Genomic DNA, 16,908 nt, shown 5'->3' on the forward strand with positions numbered 1-16,908 from the left:
CCTTGAGGGGTTGGGTCAAGGGGCATGACCCAGCTACATTACAGGAGGTTACTAAGAAGGCTCGTGACTTAGCACCTTCTTTTAGGAGCAGATTTCAGCCTAGGGATTCACATACAAAGAAGGATAAGAAGAAGGACAAAAATCATTTTCACTGGGATGCTCAACCAAAAAGGGATAATAAGTTGGATAATGACACCTTGAATGAGTTGAGGAGGAAGAAGCTATGTTTTCATTGTAGAGAGCCTTGGGACTTATCTCATAAGTGTCCTCTCAAGGCTAAGGCAAATCAAATGGAGTATTTCTCAGCAGAGGAGTCACAGTCAGAGAGGGAGGATCAACACTCTGATTCAAATGAGGATAGCACTATAGAGGAGAGCAACATTCCTGAGGATGAGAAGTCGTTGGTACGATTAATGGAGGCTCAAAAGGCAATCACATTTAAGGTTAGGGGTAGTATCTAGGGGCAAAAAGTATGATTAAATAAGATGTACGATTGGTAGCCAAGAGAGATTTACAGACTGAGGAGCATGTTGGGTTTAGAGTCATGGTGGTGAGCAGTGACAAATTATTATGCACTCGGAAGATATCTAACCTTCATATAAGATTTGGAGATGGCTATGAGTTGGAGGATGAGTTCTATGTAGTAGACATGGGAGATTATGATGTCATCCTTGGCATGACATGGATGGCCTCATTGGTTGAGTTCACACTCAAGCTAGCAAATTGGAGATGGGGTTCTAGCACGAGGGCAAAACTGTTGTACTTAGAGGACTTTTAGATGGGAGCTGCAGAGTAATCTCCTTGAGGAGAATGCAGAGATTGTTTTGACATGATGATGTAAAGTGGGTGGTAGAATGTTTCACTATGCCAGCCTCACAGGAACCACAGGTGAAGAGTCATCCACTAGATATCTAGGAAATACTTGATAGGCATGCTAAAGTTTTTGTCGAGATTTTGCATGGGGTTCCTCCTGACAGAGGGATAAAGTTTGTTATTGAGCTCGAGGAGGGAGCCAAACCAGTTATGATTACTCCCTATCATCATCCTAAGAAATACAAGGATGAGATAAAGAAGGCGATTAAGGATTTGTTGGAGATGGGGCATATCAGACCTAGTAAGAGCCCCTTTGCTTCAGCAGTAGTATTGGTAAAGAAGAAGGATCGAACAATGTGCATATGCATTGATTATAGAGCATTAAATAAGAAGACCATTAAGAACATATATCCCATCCCGTGGATAGAAGAGCTGATTGATGAGCTGCATGGTGCATGCTACTTTATGAAGATTGATTTATGGTCAAGGTATCATTAGATTAGGATGAGGGTGGAGGAAATTGAGAAGAAAGCTCTTGTAGTGTCACTATGGCTACTTCGAGTTTTTGGTTATGCCATTTAGGCTAGCCAATGCCCCTGCTAAGTTCCAAAGTTGCATGAATCAGGTATTCATGGGGTAGCTTAGGAGATTTGTCCTAATTTTCTTTGATGACATTTTGGTCTTTAGTAAGACTTGGGAGGAGCATTTACAACATCTTGAGATGGCATTGTCCATTTTGGAGAAAGAGTCACTATATGCCAAGGAATCTAAGTGTGAATTTGGGTTGACCGAGTTACTATACCTTGGGCATATCATCAGCACAGATGGAGTTCAGGTAGATCCCGAAAAGACTAGAGCTATTGTTGATTGACCTACTCCTACGAACCTCACACAACTTAAGGAGTTCTTTGTTCTTTGCAGGTTTTATAGGAGATTTATTAAAGGATTTTTACAGATTGCTGCACCCTTGACAGGCCTTACTAGGAAAGGGGCCTTCGTATGGACAAGGGCAGCTCAGAGATGCTTCAATCATTTCAAGAAGGTGATGTTATCATGTCCAGTATTAGCTCTATCAGACTTCACAAAACCATTTGAGCTTCATTGTGATGCGTTAGGTGATGGGATTGAGGTAGTCTTGATACAGGAGAAGCATCCCATTGCTTTTGAGAGCAGGAAGCTCCGTGGAGTGGAGAGGAGCTATTCCATCTATGACCAGGAGATGTTGGCCGTTATGCATGCTTTAGCCAAGTTTCGGTCCTACCTAGTGATGGAGCTCTAAATTTTAGCCCTCCATTTCTGCACATTTTTCAGTTTTCAAGCTGCCGATGAAGGATGCATACAAAAATGACAGAAGTCTGGAGGTTTGGAGATGCTTGCTTCACAGTTGAGAAACTACATAACAACCAATATAGAAAGCATAGAGCCTAAAACTAACTCGCAACAGCATATTCAGTATTGTTCGCACCTTATCCACTAGCAACATGTCTCTCATCAATGATAAGGAACAAGGTGCCATTGAATATTATATAGAATTCAAGGACGTTAGCTTTGAGGAAGAATAACACCATAGAAAATGATGATGTTAATAGGCCAGACTAAGTTTCTACACAAGAAATATGCAAGGAATGATGCTCGTAAAAGTATTTGTAGGAATGACATTCATAGAGATCATTGAAACTAATGGAAATAGCCTGCGGTAAAAGAAGTAAAGAATGATAACCAGCATTGATAAATATCCCAATATATGAGATAAGTTAATCATGTTGACATTGAATTCATAAGGGCTGAAGGTAATATATGTGAGAAGACTTCCAACTTGCGTACGAAGCACTGGACCCATTGACGAGCAACATATGCAGCGGTGGGCTATGTTTGAACAAACAACAAAAGCTATTAATAATGAAGACATTCGAATGATGCCGTAAATAATTGATATTGAAGGAGGCCCGAGTGCTAGGATGGAATTCATGTCATAGCTATGATGACGCAACAATTAGACACGATGCCAGGAAGAATGATGCCAGGAGGACGTGTAGGAGTTTGTAGAAATTGAAGACATTCTTGCAAGATGGATACTGCTGCGACACAATTCATGTTGAATGCCAACACAACATAAGAGATTTCATTTGTGAGATGAATCTCGATCATTGCCTAGAAAATCATTATATGATTTGAGCAAACTTTTAAGTTACAAAAATTAATTGGGAGTATTTAGGAGGCATTGATATGGTTAATTAGATAACAAAAATAATCATTCTCGATGATTATTTATTTATGTAGTAATAATTTAATTTCAAAGGGTGTGATTTATGACTTTTTATTTGAAAAGTTACATCCAAAGGTATTAGGAGGGTATAAATGAAAGTTAGAAGTTGAAGACAAAAATATATTTGGAAAAACATTCATATTCAGGAGAAATTATTTTATATTACTTGTACAGAGGGATAAGGAGTTTATTATGACTTTATAATATAAATTCTGTTATTTTATTTTTATAATAAAATAAAATGTTCTTTGTTTATTATTAAAGGCATGGAGATTTAAACTGCAAGTGAATTGTCCTTTGTAATTATCTTCTGGAATTTTGTATACAATTTAAATGGCAGATAAGTGGACATGGTCATTTGGTATTTTAATTCGATCATCACAGATAGTGTGAAATATTTAATTGTTTTCGCATCTGTGTCTAGTTTGTCTCCCTACCAGAGGAGTTAAAGTTCAATCTGGGCTAATTTAAGATTGCATAAATATTTGATTTGTCGCATCTTGATTATTTAATTGTTGGCAGTATAAGTGTGTAAATCATTATAAAGTTGTACGTGAAAATTCACTGAAGTTGACTCAATTGCCCGGATGAGCAAAGGCACTGGTCTTTTATTATTCAAGTCAGAAAATCTATATATTCCTTTTACAAGCATCAAATTAATCATTATTCAATAATACAAAACATTCAACTATTATCCAGCATCAAGTTTTCATTTTAATTGAGTTTGAGGATTTTGCCAGCCAGAGAACTCGAGAAGTTTAAATTTTCTATAGAAAAACTTTGAACCAGACATTCAACATTTGAGGTGAAGGTTTACCTGCCTGGGTGTAGCGGAGCTTGAAGTGTAGGGGAATCAAGAAGTATTCCCATTCGTTGGCCAGAACTGATTGAGAAGTGGTAAGCTCTTGGATTTTCAATCTGCGATTTTGGGAACCAACACCTAATTGGGGGGAAGTTTGTTATCAAGATTGATCACAACAACATCAAATACTTCATTAGCTAGAAGTGGATTACGAAGTTGCAAGCTTATGACTTTGACATTGAGTTTGTCAAAGGTAAGAAGAATGTGGTGGCAGATGCTTTATCCAGAAGACCTCATATTTGTGCTCTAGCCGAGATTATAGGAGATTGGAGAAATAAGATTATAGTAGAGTATGTGAGGGACACTTGGGCTTCTGGAGTGATTGCAGGCACCATACAGGATGATCATTATGTGGTGATGGATAGATTGATCAAGTTCCAGGGTAGGATATATTTGATTCCTTCATCACAGTTTAGGAGGTAATATTGAAGACATTTCATGATGCACCTATAGCTGGACATCCAGGGGTCTTCAAGACCTACAGGAAAATCCATGAGCGGTTCACATGGAAAGGGCTCAAGGATGATATTCAAAAGCATGTCAAGGAATGTGCAGTTTGTCAGCAAAATAAGGGAGAGCACACATATCAAGTAGGGTTGTTATAGCCTTTGCCCACCGGATGGGAAATAGGAAAGTATTTCTATGGACTTCATCACCGGGTTACCATGAGTACAAGGAAGAGATTGTATCTATGTGGTAGTTGATTGACTGATGAAGTTTGCTCACTTCTTTGCTATTCCATCCACCTACACAGAAGCACAGGTGGCCGATCTTTTTTTCAGAGAGATATTCAAGTTACATGGGCTACCTAGTTTCATTGTCAGTGATTGGGATAGTATATTTATGAGTGCTTTTTGGTAGGAATTTTTTTGGGTTGTGTGGCACAGATCTTACACCTAGCACTAGTTATCATCCGTAAACAAATGGGAAGACAGAGATTGTTAATAAATGGGTGAAAGGATATTTGAGGAAGTATGTGACTGAACAGTAGAGAGCTTGGGTCAAATGGCTACATATGGGAGAGTACTGTTATAACACCACTTATCGGATGCCTATCAAGATGACTCCATTCATGGCACTGTATGGTTATGAAGCACCTAGCTTCATGGATTTGGTTTTGGGTGATAGTAGAGTGCCCAAAGTCAAAGACTTCTTGCAGGATAGTTAGGATATTTTGAGGGTGCTCAGGGAGAATATACAAGAAGCCCAGAATTAGCATAAATTGTATGCTGATCAACATTGGATAGAGCGCAGCTTTGAGGTTGGGGATATGGTTTACTTGAGGCTACAACCATACAGACAGTCATCACTCAAGAAGAGCGGAGCAAAGAAGTTGAAGCCTAGATTTTATGGTCCCTACAGAGTGATTCGTAGGGTGGGCGAGGTTGCCTACGAGATTGAGCTTCCATAGGGCAGTCGGGTGCATAATGTGTTTCATGTTTCAAGGCTTAAGAAAGCCATTGGTCAGAGAGTTGTGCCTTCTGCAGATTTGCCACCATTGGATGAGGAGGGGAAGCTCGTATTGATTCTTAAGGCTATTCTGGATACCAAGGAGAGGACTCTGTGGAATAGGGTGGTTAAAGAATATATAGTCAGACAAAGAGACCTGCCAGAGGAGGATGCTTCTTGGGAGACTGAGTAGGTGTTACAGCAAACAAGATTGAGATTGCCTGAGGACGAGCAATTTCAAGGGGGGTGGACTGTAATGTCCTCACTTTAGCAGTTGTCCAGTTGTGTGACCGTTAGCCTATTTCTACGTGGTCCTGAAGGCTAATGAAGAGGTTAGTGGGATCCTGAGATGTTTTGGTCTAGTCATTTCTAGTTCGGGCCAAAACGAAGTTGATTTACATGGTGTTGTTAGCAGGGCATGGGCAATGTTAGAATTAGTGATTGGGTTTGATGCTCCTCAATGAGAGCTTTTGAACGAGTTATCACTCATATTATTCTGAGCCCAATTACTATTTTATTTTAATGCTTGAAGTTTGTTAAAGTAACATTTAAATTAAATGTGAAAATAATAAAGTGCTACTTTAATTTTATTCATGTTGGGTTGTGTGTTGGGAAGCCCAAGGGAGACATAAGGTGTTATTTTATTTTATTTTATTTTAGAACACTTCATCCCACATTTCTTGTAAAAAGTGGGTCGACCCTATGAAGTAGAAATAAAAAGGAGAGCTTGTGGCCCTTGTTTGGCATGTTGAATATGAGAAGAAATTGGTATGTCAGTTGTAGATCCATTCTTGGCATTAGAGGATGTCTATTCTCTGTTGCGACATTCTAGACGTCATTCCCTTTGTGTTTGGCCTTTGGAATCCATTGCTATCAGCTTCACTATTAGGCAGTTTGGTTGCATTTCTAGCTACAGGCAGATTTGATATTTTGCTCATATCTTCTTCTCTACTTGTCCAATGCTTATGCCATTTTGAGGTAATGATTTTATGAAGGTAATGGACTGTTTGAAAGGCAAAGTACTGTAGCAGCACTATTCATGCGGCACTATGGTACTATTCACGTCACTGTAGCAGAAAGTTCGAAAGCATGGGCTGGAGTATTATGCAAATGATATTGGAGTAATTAGTGAGTTGATAATCTGCCATGTATTTGATTTAATTAAATTCTGAAAATAATATTTTATTGGCAGCAATTTATTGTCCACTTGCATATTATTGTAGTTTCTTTCTTGATTATGTTGTATGATTCCTATTCCATGCACAAAACACAACAAACAAATAAACGTTTGATTTCCGAAGTTATAAGGGGTTTAAACATTAAATAGAGAAATAAGAAGTTGAATGCAAATTGTTTGACATAATTCCTTTCAGCAGTTGGTTTAGTTTTTTTGGGAATTCAGGGGTTCCCATTACACAGCCCCAATCATCTCATTCTCCTTAGGTTGGATCAAAGCTAAAATGTTAGATATGATTTCCAACTGATCTTGTTCATTCAAATTTGGGTCTTTTACAAGTAGATTAGTGAAGAAAGAAATAGCCTCACCAACTATTTCATCTTCTTCTTCGAAAACCTCTTCTTCCTTCTTGATGTTGCTAATTCTATTATGGACTCTGTGCTTCAAGGAAGAGGTGTGGAAGAACCTAGTATTCCTGTCCCCCTCTTTCAACCAGACAACCGTCGACCTCTATTTCCAATAGGTCTCTTCTTGACTAATGACATTGTGAAGCTCAGACAAGATAGATTTCTCCACCTCCATCCTCTCCTCATTATACCCCTCCTTTTGAATAACATCTTGAATGATACCTAGGTTCTCCGAGATCCGAGCTTTGGAGTGAAAGATATTACCAAAAATCTGACTTGTCCCACTTTCCAACATTAAACTTCACATTTCTCAGTTTCTTAGCCACCTTGACCATAGCAAATCCGTCAATTTGGATATTCCATCATTCTGAGATACGGGGCCTAATATCCGAGTGAGAAGTCCACATTTTCTCGAATCTAAAAGGGAAGTTACATTTGATATCAATAGGATCTAAAAAGAGAAATGGGTTAGTGATCCGAACCAGCCTTGGCTATTAACAATAGATTGCAAAAATAAGAAGACATCCAGTCTAAGGAGATAAGAGCCTTGTCCAAGCGAACTTGAATATAATCTCTTCCCACCCTTCTGTTACACCAAGTGAAGAGACCTCCCTGAAGATCAACATCAAGATAGGCCAAATCATTGATAAAATCTGAGAGGTCCATCCGACTGTCTAGATCCAGTGGCAAACCTCCATGCTTTTCATCCTCCCTTAAGGGGGTGTTGAAGTCCCCCATAATAATACACATTTCTACTTGGAATCTTTATAAAACATTCTTAATTTTAACCCAATAATTCTTCCTACCATTCTTAGTGCTAGGAGCATATGCATTCAGCAAAAACCAAGCTTCTTTGTTTTTAATATTTTCAACATGAATGAGGAGAATATTACCTTCGCCGTAAACAACTTGAGACTTAATGAGATAAGAGCTACAAAGGGTAAATAGACCTCCCAAAGCTCCTTCTGAATTTTTTGCAGAGCGCTCCATACTACTACTAAAAGAGATTCTTGCCACTACCTTCTTTCTCATTTTAGTTTCCTGAATAAGGAAAAAGTCAGGCTTGTGATCCCTAATCATATTTTTGATAACCTCTTGTTTGTGGGCTCCATTTAGCCCCCTTACATTCTAGAATAGGACCTTTATTTCTTCTTTGTGAAGCAGATCTCTGGGATGGTCCTTTGGCTCCCATCTGTTAGGTTCCTTCTAGTCTTCTCGTTCTTGTTCTAACTATTACTATTCCTTCCAGGAGTCTTAGGTCTTGCTCCAACATTAGCCTTAGCTCTGCTTCTTGTTGCAGCTGGGGACACTGGAGAAGGGTTCCGACTATTCTTTTTCTTAGTTATAGATGTCCATTTCCCTTGGATTTCATCAATACATATCGCAAACAGAGCCTCCATATGTATAAGTTGCCCTAGAGAAGAGGATCTAACCATTTCCACCACTCTAGAAATCTTCCCTGGAGAGGCAATCCCCATACTGAGATTATTGCCTCCATTGAGTATTACCTCGCCTGAGAGAGCTACCTCCTTTTCCTCCCTGACTTAGATCTTGGGAGCATAAAGAATTTCCTTTCCTACTACTGGTTCAGGACTCTCCTTTCCAGGTTGGACCTTTTGGATAACTTCCCCCTTAGGGGATGACTGCTTCAAATTTTCTAGATCCTCTGACCCAGCCGCCATCCTCTACTTCTTAGATACTGACCTTTGTGATTCCTCACAAATAGTTTTGGTACATGTTGGTTCTATCTCTAGGCCTTCCTCTACCACCAAAGTAGGAGCAGCCATCGGTACCTCCTGCTGCTGCTCTAGACCTGAATCTTTATTAGTAATTCCCTTTTGTTTCCACACTTTCTCTCTGTCTTTTGAACTTTCGATACTGTTCTTTGTTATTCCCTTTGCCCTGATCTTATTCTAGTTCTATTTTCTAGCTTTCTCCTCCAAGACCCTAGGGAAAATCTTAGCCACATGGCCCAACTTATAATGGAAACATGCAAATGGCACACTTTCAAAATCCAACTTTTGAATATGGGTGCCCAGCTTTGAGTGTAGGTACACCACTTCCGGCATATCTCTATCCTCACTCCAATGCATATTCTTGCGTAAGTTAATCGACTCCTCGCCACCGTAATAGGGTCAATGGATAAGAGTTCTCCAAAGGGTTTAGCTATTCCATCGAAAACATCCTCATACCAAAATTCCATTGGAAGTTCTGGTAGATGGACCCAAACAGGAGCTTGGACAAAGAAAGAATCATTAAGGTCCAACTTTGAAGTCCATTTTTGCAGTGCTAGTGTCAAGCGTCCAAAAGATCAGGGTCTAGCACATAGAATCCTCGTGAGATGTAATGTCCCCTACTTAATGTGACCATCAGGGTCAATAGATTAGCTTATGACAGGAGCTTCCATAGGCTAATGAAGTGGTTAGGGAGCTCATTTGGCAATATTTTTAGGGGTTACTAACTTTAGTAAGTCAATGAGAGTCAAGTGATATGGAAATTTTAGGTGTTTAGCTTGGTAGATTTGGTTGAGCTCTTTCCGATGAGCTATCATACATGGTATTTTGAGTTTGTCTCTTATGTGATTTTAACGCCGAAGTTAATTTACTTTATTATAAAGTGATAATTTAATAAAAGACTTATCAATTAAGTCACTTTATTATAAAGTTGTTTTAAAAAGGTATTTCCCATTTATCCTACATTGCTCTTGCAAATGAAGTCGACTTCTTGGGGGGCTTTATATTCTCTTGGCTCGAACGAGTTGGGGCATGCTTGGATGATATTATTATTATGCTATTGGATTTCTAGGAAATCTAATTGTTGAGCTTGGAGGACAAAACCCCTCTTTGCTAGCATTCTCTTCGTTGTTGAAAGACACAGTTAGGAGGATTATTGAGTGTTTTCATTTAGGAAACACAGTGGGATTCATAGGTGATTTTACACATGATTGAAGAGCTTTGAAGTTTAGGTTATGCAGCCATGAATAGTGTTTGCTACAGTGCTCGTGAATAGTAATTTTGCTACAGTGCGCATGAATAGTGTTTTTGCTACAATGCTAGTGAATAGTGATTTTGCTACAGTGTGCGTGAATAGTGCTATTGCTATAGTGCACATGAACAGTGTTTTGCTACAGTGCGTGAACAATGTTGCATTGAGTTTTCTTGCCCACCCTTGCCGGTTAAAAGTTGGGATGTTGTCATTTCATTTGCAGATCACTACTTCCAAGTTCCTTCCATCATACTGTTCATTTTAGGCATTGTAATTGTTAAATACCAGTCTGAATATTTGCTGCAGCCTATAAGGCAAGTGTATGTAAACATTTCTATTGCAAAATCAATATTTTATCAGCAAATACGGAGGTTCTAGACTTTGCATATTTATTGTTGTATGTTGTTAAGTGTTTGTCAAAATGCCATGTTGAAAATGACACTCTAATTGATAATACTTATTAGTTTGCAAGTCTCTTCAAAAAACAAAAAGGGGGTGGTTATTACATGAGATCCTCCATACAAGAGAACTCAAAAGAGAGGAAACCCTTAGCCATAGCCGCTATCTCCACAAGCCCTTTCAGTTCCCATTTGTTTCTCACAAAGGTCCTCACAATATCAATATTCGGCCTCGGGCCAAAGAACTTCCCAACCAGAGAGGACGCCAATGAAGCAATGTTATGGTCTACTAGTTCGTTAGGAATTTCAATAGCGAACATACCCTTTTCTTTGCCCGAGATGTCTTTGGTCTTTGGGAAAGAAGACTTACCTGTTGGTTTAATCCCAAAGAGAGAAGACCATTTCCCTTTCGAACCCGAGTCAGGGACCCTCCGCTCATTTTGCAAGCCTAGCAAAGTCCTTCCAGTGTCCAAAACCTCCTTTCTTGGGGCCTGTTGTGATTCACGTGGGCCCTCATTTCTCGAGGGAACAATATTCCCCTAGCCTTCCTCCTCTTGGTCGTCCCCAAAAACCTTCTCTGCTCTAGATCCTCCTAGTTGCTTAATTCAAATTTCCAATCTCTCCAATTCCCACTCCAACACTCGCTCCCTCCTCGCGCACCATCGATCCCAATGATTGTTTATCAAAAATTAAAACATGTTATCAATGAACAAAGATATCATTTGAAACAGAGTTTAGACCAGAATGAAGTCTTGAAAAGAAGAATTGAACAAATCACAGGATTGATTCTTGAATTAATGGAATGCAGGTCACCATCGCTAGTGTATGCCTTGATTCTTAAAGAGCAATTTGCAAATTTTAAATTGACTAGAATTGTGGAAGGTCTTAAAAACTTTGGGGGAAAAGTCCTGTCTTATACCCCAGGCCAGTGGAGCAAGTACTTGGCACGAAAGTCCCATAAGAGAAATTGGCCTACAACCTTTCTCCACTACGAAGGAGAGTCAAACCCGTGACCTCAAGTAAGTAAACTTCAAGGAATAGACCCTTGAAGGACATTGTTACTATGATCATTGATAAACTATTAAACACTTGTCATTATGATTTTCAATTTCATTTATCATTATGCTTCTGACTTTGTTATTTGATGAACTTGTCTATATTTTGAAATTTCACTTTGCAATTTAGTAATTCATTGTACGATTTTGTTTACAACCATGAACATAGATTAATGAGCTAGTATTTAATGTTTATCTTTGACATTTTCCATTGATCAACGATCAAGCAACATATATTTATATTGTGAAATGACTTAATTTTGCAATTATGCATGTTTCTCTTATTTTTTTGTATACATATACTCATGAACCCCCCCCCGTCTGCGAACCCAAATGGGAGTCTTTTTTTGCTTGTACCCACAAATCTGAATTCAAATCCATCCCAGAATTCAAACTGGCAACTTAGCTCGAATGATTAAACATGTGAGCTCAATGATTTCCAAAGCCATCAGGATTGCAGGAAACCACTTTGATACCACTATGCTTATCCCCAAGGGTTATCCAATTTAATAACTTACAAATGTTTGTGTTTTTGCTTGCTTTTTTAAAGTTTCGCAATTTTAATAGATAAAATGAAGTTTCCAGGCAAGAATAATATATAGAAGTTTCTATTTAAATACAATGACTGGCAAAACAATGGCTGCAATATTATTTAATGTTCAATACATGATCAAAGATGCTTCTTGACATCAATGTTCATACCTGAAAGTAATATTGAAGACTTCGGCAAAATCTGGAAATGATTATCAGCATCCAGGAATTATGAAACAACAATAAATGATCCAACAAATTCCAATGCCTAGGTTACTGGGCGAACACATGGTATTGCTGGAGTAAGTTAAGACTAATATTAAATGCCAAATAAGATCCTGTATGTAGCCGCCTGGAAAACAAAGCCCTTAGAAATTTGTGTGAGACGTTGGACTTTAGCTGCAATTTGATGCTTGAAATCTGGTATGAATGGAAGCCAATGTTGTATATTTAGGTATGCAATTAATGAAGCTTTAGAAACCTTCAAACCATTGATGTATTTCTCCAACTGAAGTATAAATAAACTCCCGTATGAATTCCTCCAAAGCAATAATTCAGTTGATCTCTCACAACCTCAAAACTGCAAAAAAAAAAAAGAAAATTAAATAATCTTCAATGCCCTAGTTAGTATAGCTGAAATCCTTGTTTCAATTGCACAAACTCCAAAGACACCAAATTTGCAAAGACAAATAAACATCAATAATGAGGTTGATTTTCTTTTTGATATGCTTTTATAACTCCAACCTCCTTATAGCATTTAAATCCACTTTACGTATTAAATAAAACATTATAATAAGTCTTCAGACTCAGGCACTCATCTTTATGGATTATAAATGCCCTTTAATATCATTTAAAATAATATAACTTGTGCGCACGTTAACTTTATAAAATACTATAATATTTTGGCCTCCAAAATATAATCCATTAATTGTCCTCTAATTCACTTAAATGAAGGGTCATAACCCCATTGAGTATAAGTGACTTTTTAACTTTATAAATAATAATTATTAAGGTACTCACTTTGTTAATAATTAAAATAACATAACTCCCCATATAATCATTATTTCTCAATTCCGCCCGAACCAAGGAGTTAATCATTGTGACCTTACTGAAAATATCAAGGGCCCCTCTCTATTAACCATAGAAACGTGAATCGGAATCGGATCGGAATCGGCAAGGCCGAATCGAATCGTGAATCGGCAATGAATTGGCAATGAATCGGCGATGAATCGGCAAATTTGAAAAAACCCTTTAAATTTAAAGATTTTAACAATTTAAAACTTATTTCATGCACCCTTTATTGAATATAACTTAAGCACACTATAACATCATCAAATAGAAGTTAAAACTTAACATACATAAACATGAAACATAAAATCCATCATATACGTAACTATGTTATCTAAGATTCTAAAATGTAAATTGTAGGCTAGCTGAAGTAAATAGAAATCAAATGATCATAATGATTTAAATCATAGAATGTATGTAAGATGATCCATAAGACATCAAATCATAAATTTATGTAAGAATCTAAGATGAAGATCCATGAAAGTTTGAAACTTTGAAACATATGTCTATCAATGATTCAGTATCAATATCTGTAAACAAAATATAAAAACAAGGCTCCAGCTCAAGCCTCAGGCTCATAGTCATCATCATCCTCAACATCATCCTCAAGCTCGGCTACAGCCTCAGCCTCAGCCTCTGAGTATCCAGTCTGCCTAGTAGCAAGGCGTCTAATGTAGGTCCTAGAGGACTGTCGAGTCATATCTCCCGCATATAAGATGGGCTCACGAATGTCGCTAGGGCCTGTGTCTGTGCGTGCACGTGTGCGTCTATCAATGCCTGAAGAACGTGCTCTAGCTGCCTCAGCCTCTATATCCACCTGGTCAATCCACGCACGGTCTTCCTCAGTGAAGACTGGATCTACAACCTCTGTGAGCCACTCTGATTCTGGATCAATCTCCTCCAGAATGATCGGAGAGGAGTCAGTGCCCAAAATCTGTCTGATCCTAAGACGGAGGTTGTAATGAACGAAGACAAGATCATTCAACCTCTGCACTGTCAACCTGTTTCTCCTCTTCGAGTGGATGTGCTCGAACATGGACCAACTGCGCTCACATCCAGAAGCGCTGCTTGGCTGACTCAGAATACGAATGGCAATTTTTTGAAGTTTTGGGGTTGTGGCCCCAAACATTTGCCACCATCTATCTGAAATAAGGGAAAATAAAAATAATTAGTCTCATTTACAAATTACAAATTACAAGTTAAACTCTAAAATTACATAATCAACTTTAAGTTTAGAATCTAGATTCATGAACATTGAATATATTATTTAATTTTTACCTGGCTGTATTGTTTCCCGAGCATCTATGGCTACCCTGCTAGAGAAAAGTGGCCCTTCTTTATTATTGAACTTATCAAGCTCAATAATTGCAGCACTGCTATCCTCATCAGTACTCAACCTCTGGATCACTGTATATAATCCGGTGAGAACCTCCTCATCCGCCTTGAAGTCAGGACGGAAACGAAATGCCGAATTCAAAAAGTAAGCTGCTGCATGGATGGGTCTGTGGAGCTGATTCTGCCATCTCCTATCAATGATGTCCCAAATAGGGGCATACTTCTCCTGCACTCCTGCATACTGAGCTCTAATGGCCTCCTTGGCCCTATCCATGCCCTCATATATGTAGCCCATAGAGGGTTTCTCCCCATCAGCAGTTCGTAGGAGAGATACAAGAGGCTTAGTGGCCTACATATAAAGTAAAACAAAAATTTGAGTCAAAACTTAAACATAGAATAATTCAATAATATAAGGTAAAACTAAATCATTAAACAATTAGCATAGTAAACTGTAAAATATTAAATGTTAAATTGCAATAAAATTACCTTAAGTATTTCTCTAGCAGGTTTCCAAAAACCATCATCATCAAATATGCAATCCACCACATCTATCCCTGCAGTGGTCGTAGCATAGGAAGATGAAATCCACTCCCGCCCAACAAACATGCTCCTCAAATCATCCCTTGATGTCAACAAGGACTGCAAGGTGATGAAATTCGAGGCAAACCTCGTGATCCCTGGACGAGCTAACTCTTTGTCTCCTGTGTACTTCCTCATTGTGCTAAGGACAAATGAATGATTATAAATAAACTTACATATGTTTTTTGCCCTTTCCACACATGACTTGACCCACTCAAGTTTGCCAATTTCCTCCAACATGAGGTCAAGGCAGTGTGCTGCACAAGGGGACCAAAATATGGTGGGGTGCCTCTCCATCAAAAGTTTGCCTACAACAATTTTAAGATAATTAGAAATTCAAATTTCAAACATGTTAGAACTTAGAACTTAGGAAACTTAGAAATTCTAAGTTAGAATTAGAAAAAGTTCAAAATTCAAATAAATTTATTTTCAAAACTTAAAAAGTTAAAAGTTTACCTGCAGCAACATAACTTGCTGCATTATCCGTCACCATTTGCACCACATGTTGTTCCCCCACCTCTGCTATAACTTCCTCAATAACCTCACATAAGTATGTGGCGTTTTTTACATGAGCAGAAGCATCAATGGATTTGAGGAACATGGTATATCCTACAAGTAACAAAACAACGAATTATAATTACTATTAGCAATCAACAAATCAAAATTTGAAATAGTCAATCACGATTCAAAATTATGTATGTAGGAAAGTAGAATGATCAATCACCTCGACAGGATACAAGAAAATTGAGGAGTGTTCTTCCCCTCCTATCTGTCCAACCATCAGTCATGATGGTGCAACCCTTTTCGATCCACTCCTTTCGGTTGTCCTCAAGCTCATGCCTCATATCCTCAACCATTTCCTCCAGGAGGTATCCACTCAACTCAGCCTCAGTTGGGACTTTAAACCCCGGACCACAAATGGCAACTGCATCTATCATGTTCTGCCAATAAGGAGTCCTGTCACAAATAGATAATGATATTGATTAGAAATTTAGATGTCAAAAACTAAAATCATAAAACAAGTAGATATAATTAAAGTTTTACTTTTACTTTTAACTTTAACTTTGAAGATAACAAAGAAAAAAGAATCAATTACCTGGCTGCAATAAATGGAATGTTGCAAAAGTACCAGAATTTGCAAATCTCTTTTCTGGCAGCATCATGAATCTCCTTGTTCAAACCCATGCCCTCAAGCGTGGGTTGGGAGCCAGGAGTAGTGCGGGGCACAAAGTAACTATCCATTCTGCTTTTCCGCACTCTAGGCCGCAATAGGTTGGTGTTGGACTCTGTCTCAGTATGAGACCGGCTACCACTAACACTCACATGAGCACTAGCACCAGGATGAAAAGGAGGCCTAGAAGAACCCTCCCCACCACAACCTACGGATGCGGAAGCTGATGCAGATGCACTTGCAGATGTAGATGCGGTTGCGGATGTGGGAGCACGGGAGCCAATACCTCTTAACCCTTCAAGTTGCATTTTCTTAGTCAACTTGTCTTGTTCAATTTTTTCTAATGCCACTAAACAAGAGCGTTTTGCCTCAGCGGTTTGTTGAGTGCAAACTGTGACATCATGGCCAGGTATGCCAGCAATGTGGTATTTCAATCTATAGATACCTCCCGAATTTATTTTTTCTTTGCAAAATATACATTTTGTTTGATATTTGGTTCTCCCAGGAAACTCTTCATTATATTTCCAGCATTCATCTTTTTTACCCATTGTGGAAATTGGAAAATGAAAGCAAAGGGCTGCTGCAATAAAAAAATTCATGTAAAAAATCAAAGTTTGCAACTAATAAACAAAAACTACAAAACAACAAACCCTAGTTTGCAATTTAGTAAAACTAAAAATAAAAAACATTCAAGATTTGCAAATGAAGTTTGAACACTAAAAAAATTTAACAAAAAATGCATACTACACTAACATGCAAAAAAAAAACCAACACTTACCTCTTGCAAATGAGTTGAGGAGTGTTGATATTGA

The 16,908-nt window shown here is 38.3% G+C and overlaps 4 protein-coding genes across 4 annotated transcripts in view; 1 reads left to right on the top strand and 3 right to left on the bottom strand.

Moving 5' to 3' along the window:
• Nucleotides 1–16,908, top strand: part of LOC149543139 (putative mitochondrial adenine nucleotide transporter BTL3) — a 99,827-nt gene that overhangs the window by 48,636 nt on the left and 34,283 nt on the right. The window lies entirely within an intron of this gene.
• On the bottom strand, nt 13,383–14,648 carry LOC149543140 (uncharacterized). Its single transcript, XM_089798040.1, has 2 exons — nt 14,290–14,648; nt 13,383–14,154 (listed from the first exon to the last, which is right to left on the bottom strand). The coding sequence occupies exons 1-2, from the start codon at nt 14,639–14,641 to the stop codon at nt 13,574–13,576; spliced, it is 933 nt and encodes a 310-aa protein (XP_089654166.1). The 5' UTR covers nt 14,642–14,648; the 3' UTR covers nt 13,383–13,573.
• On the bottom strand, nt 14,660–15,645 carry LOC149543141 (uncharacterized). The gene is made up of 2 exons (XM_089798041.1): nt 15,382–15,645; nt 14,660–15,233 (listed from the first exon to the last, which is right to left on the bottom strand). Exons 1-2 carry the CDS (start codon nt 15,524–15,526, stop codon nt 14,806–14,808), a joined length of 573 nt encoding a protein of 190 aa, XP_089654167.1. The 5' UTR covers nt 15,527–15,645; the 3' UTR covers nt 14,660–14,805.
• On the bottom strand, nt 15,642–16,223 carry LOC149543142 (uncharacterized). Its single transcript, XM_089796533.1, has 2 exons — nt 16,022–16,223; nt 15,642–15,882 (listed from the first exon to the last, which is right to left on the bottom strand). The coding sequence occupies exons 1-2, from the start codon at nt 16,165–16,167 to the stop codon at nt 15,642–15,644; spliced, it is 387 nt and encodes a 128-aa protein (XP_089652659.1). The 5' UTR covers nt 16,168–16,223.

This window comes from Cupressus sempervirens, chromosome 8 (assembly GCF_028749045.1).
Source record: "Cupressus sempervirens isolate cs-2001-9-10 chromosome 8, ASM2874904v1, whole genome shotgun sequence".
Taxonomy (NCBI): Eukaryota; Viridiplantae; Streptophyta; class Pinopsida; order Cupressales; family Cupressaceae; genus Cupressus; species Cupressus sempervirens.

Coding starts and splice junctions, on each gene's coding strand:
- LOC149543140 (XM_089798040.1), bottom strand. CDS start 14,641: ATGGGCTACATATATGAGGGCATGGATAGGGCCAAGGAGGCCATTAGA. Junction 14,155..14,289: donor TCGGGAAACAATACAGCCAG/GTAAAAATTAAA, acceptor CCCTTATTTCAG/ATAGATGGTGGCAAATGTTT.
- LOC149543141 (XM_089798041.1), bottom strand. CDS start 15,526: ATGTTCCTCAAATCCATTGATGCTTCTGCTCATGTAAAAAACGCCACA. Junction 15,234..15,381: donor AGCAAGTTATGTTGCTGCAG/GTAAACTTTTAA, acceptor AAATTGTTGTAG/GCAAACTTTTGATGGAGAGG.
- LOC149543142 (XM_089796533.1), bottom strand. CDS start 16,167: ATGGATAGTTACTTTGTGCCCCGCACTACTCCTGGCTCCCAACCCACG. Junction 15,883..16,021: donor ATTCCATTTATTGCAGCCAG/GTAATTGATTCT, acceptor TATTTGTGACAG/GACTCCTTATTGGCAGAACA.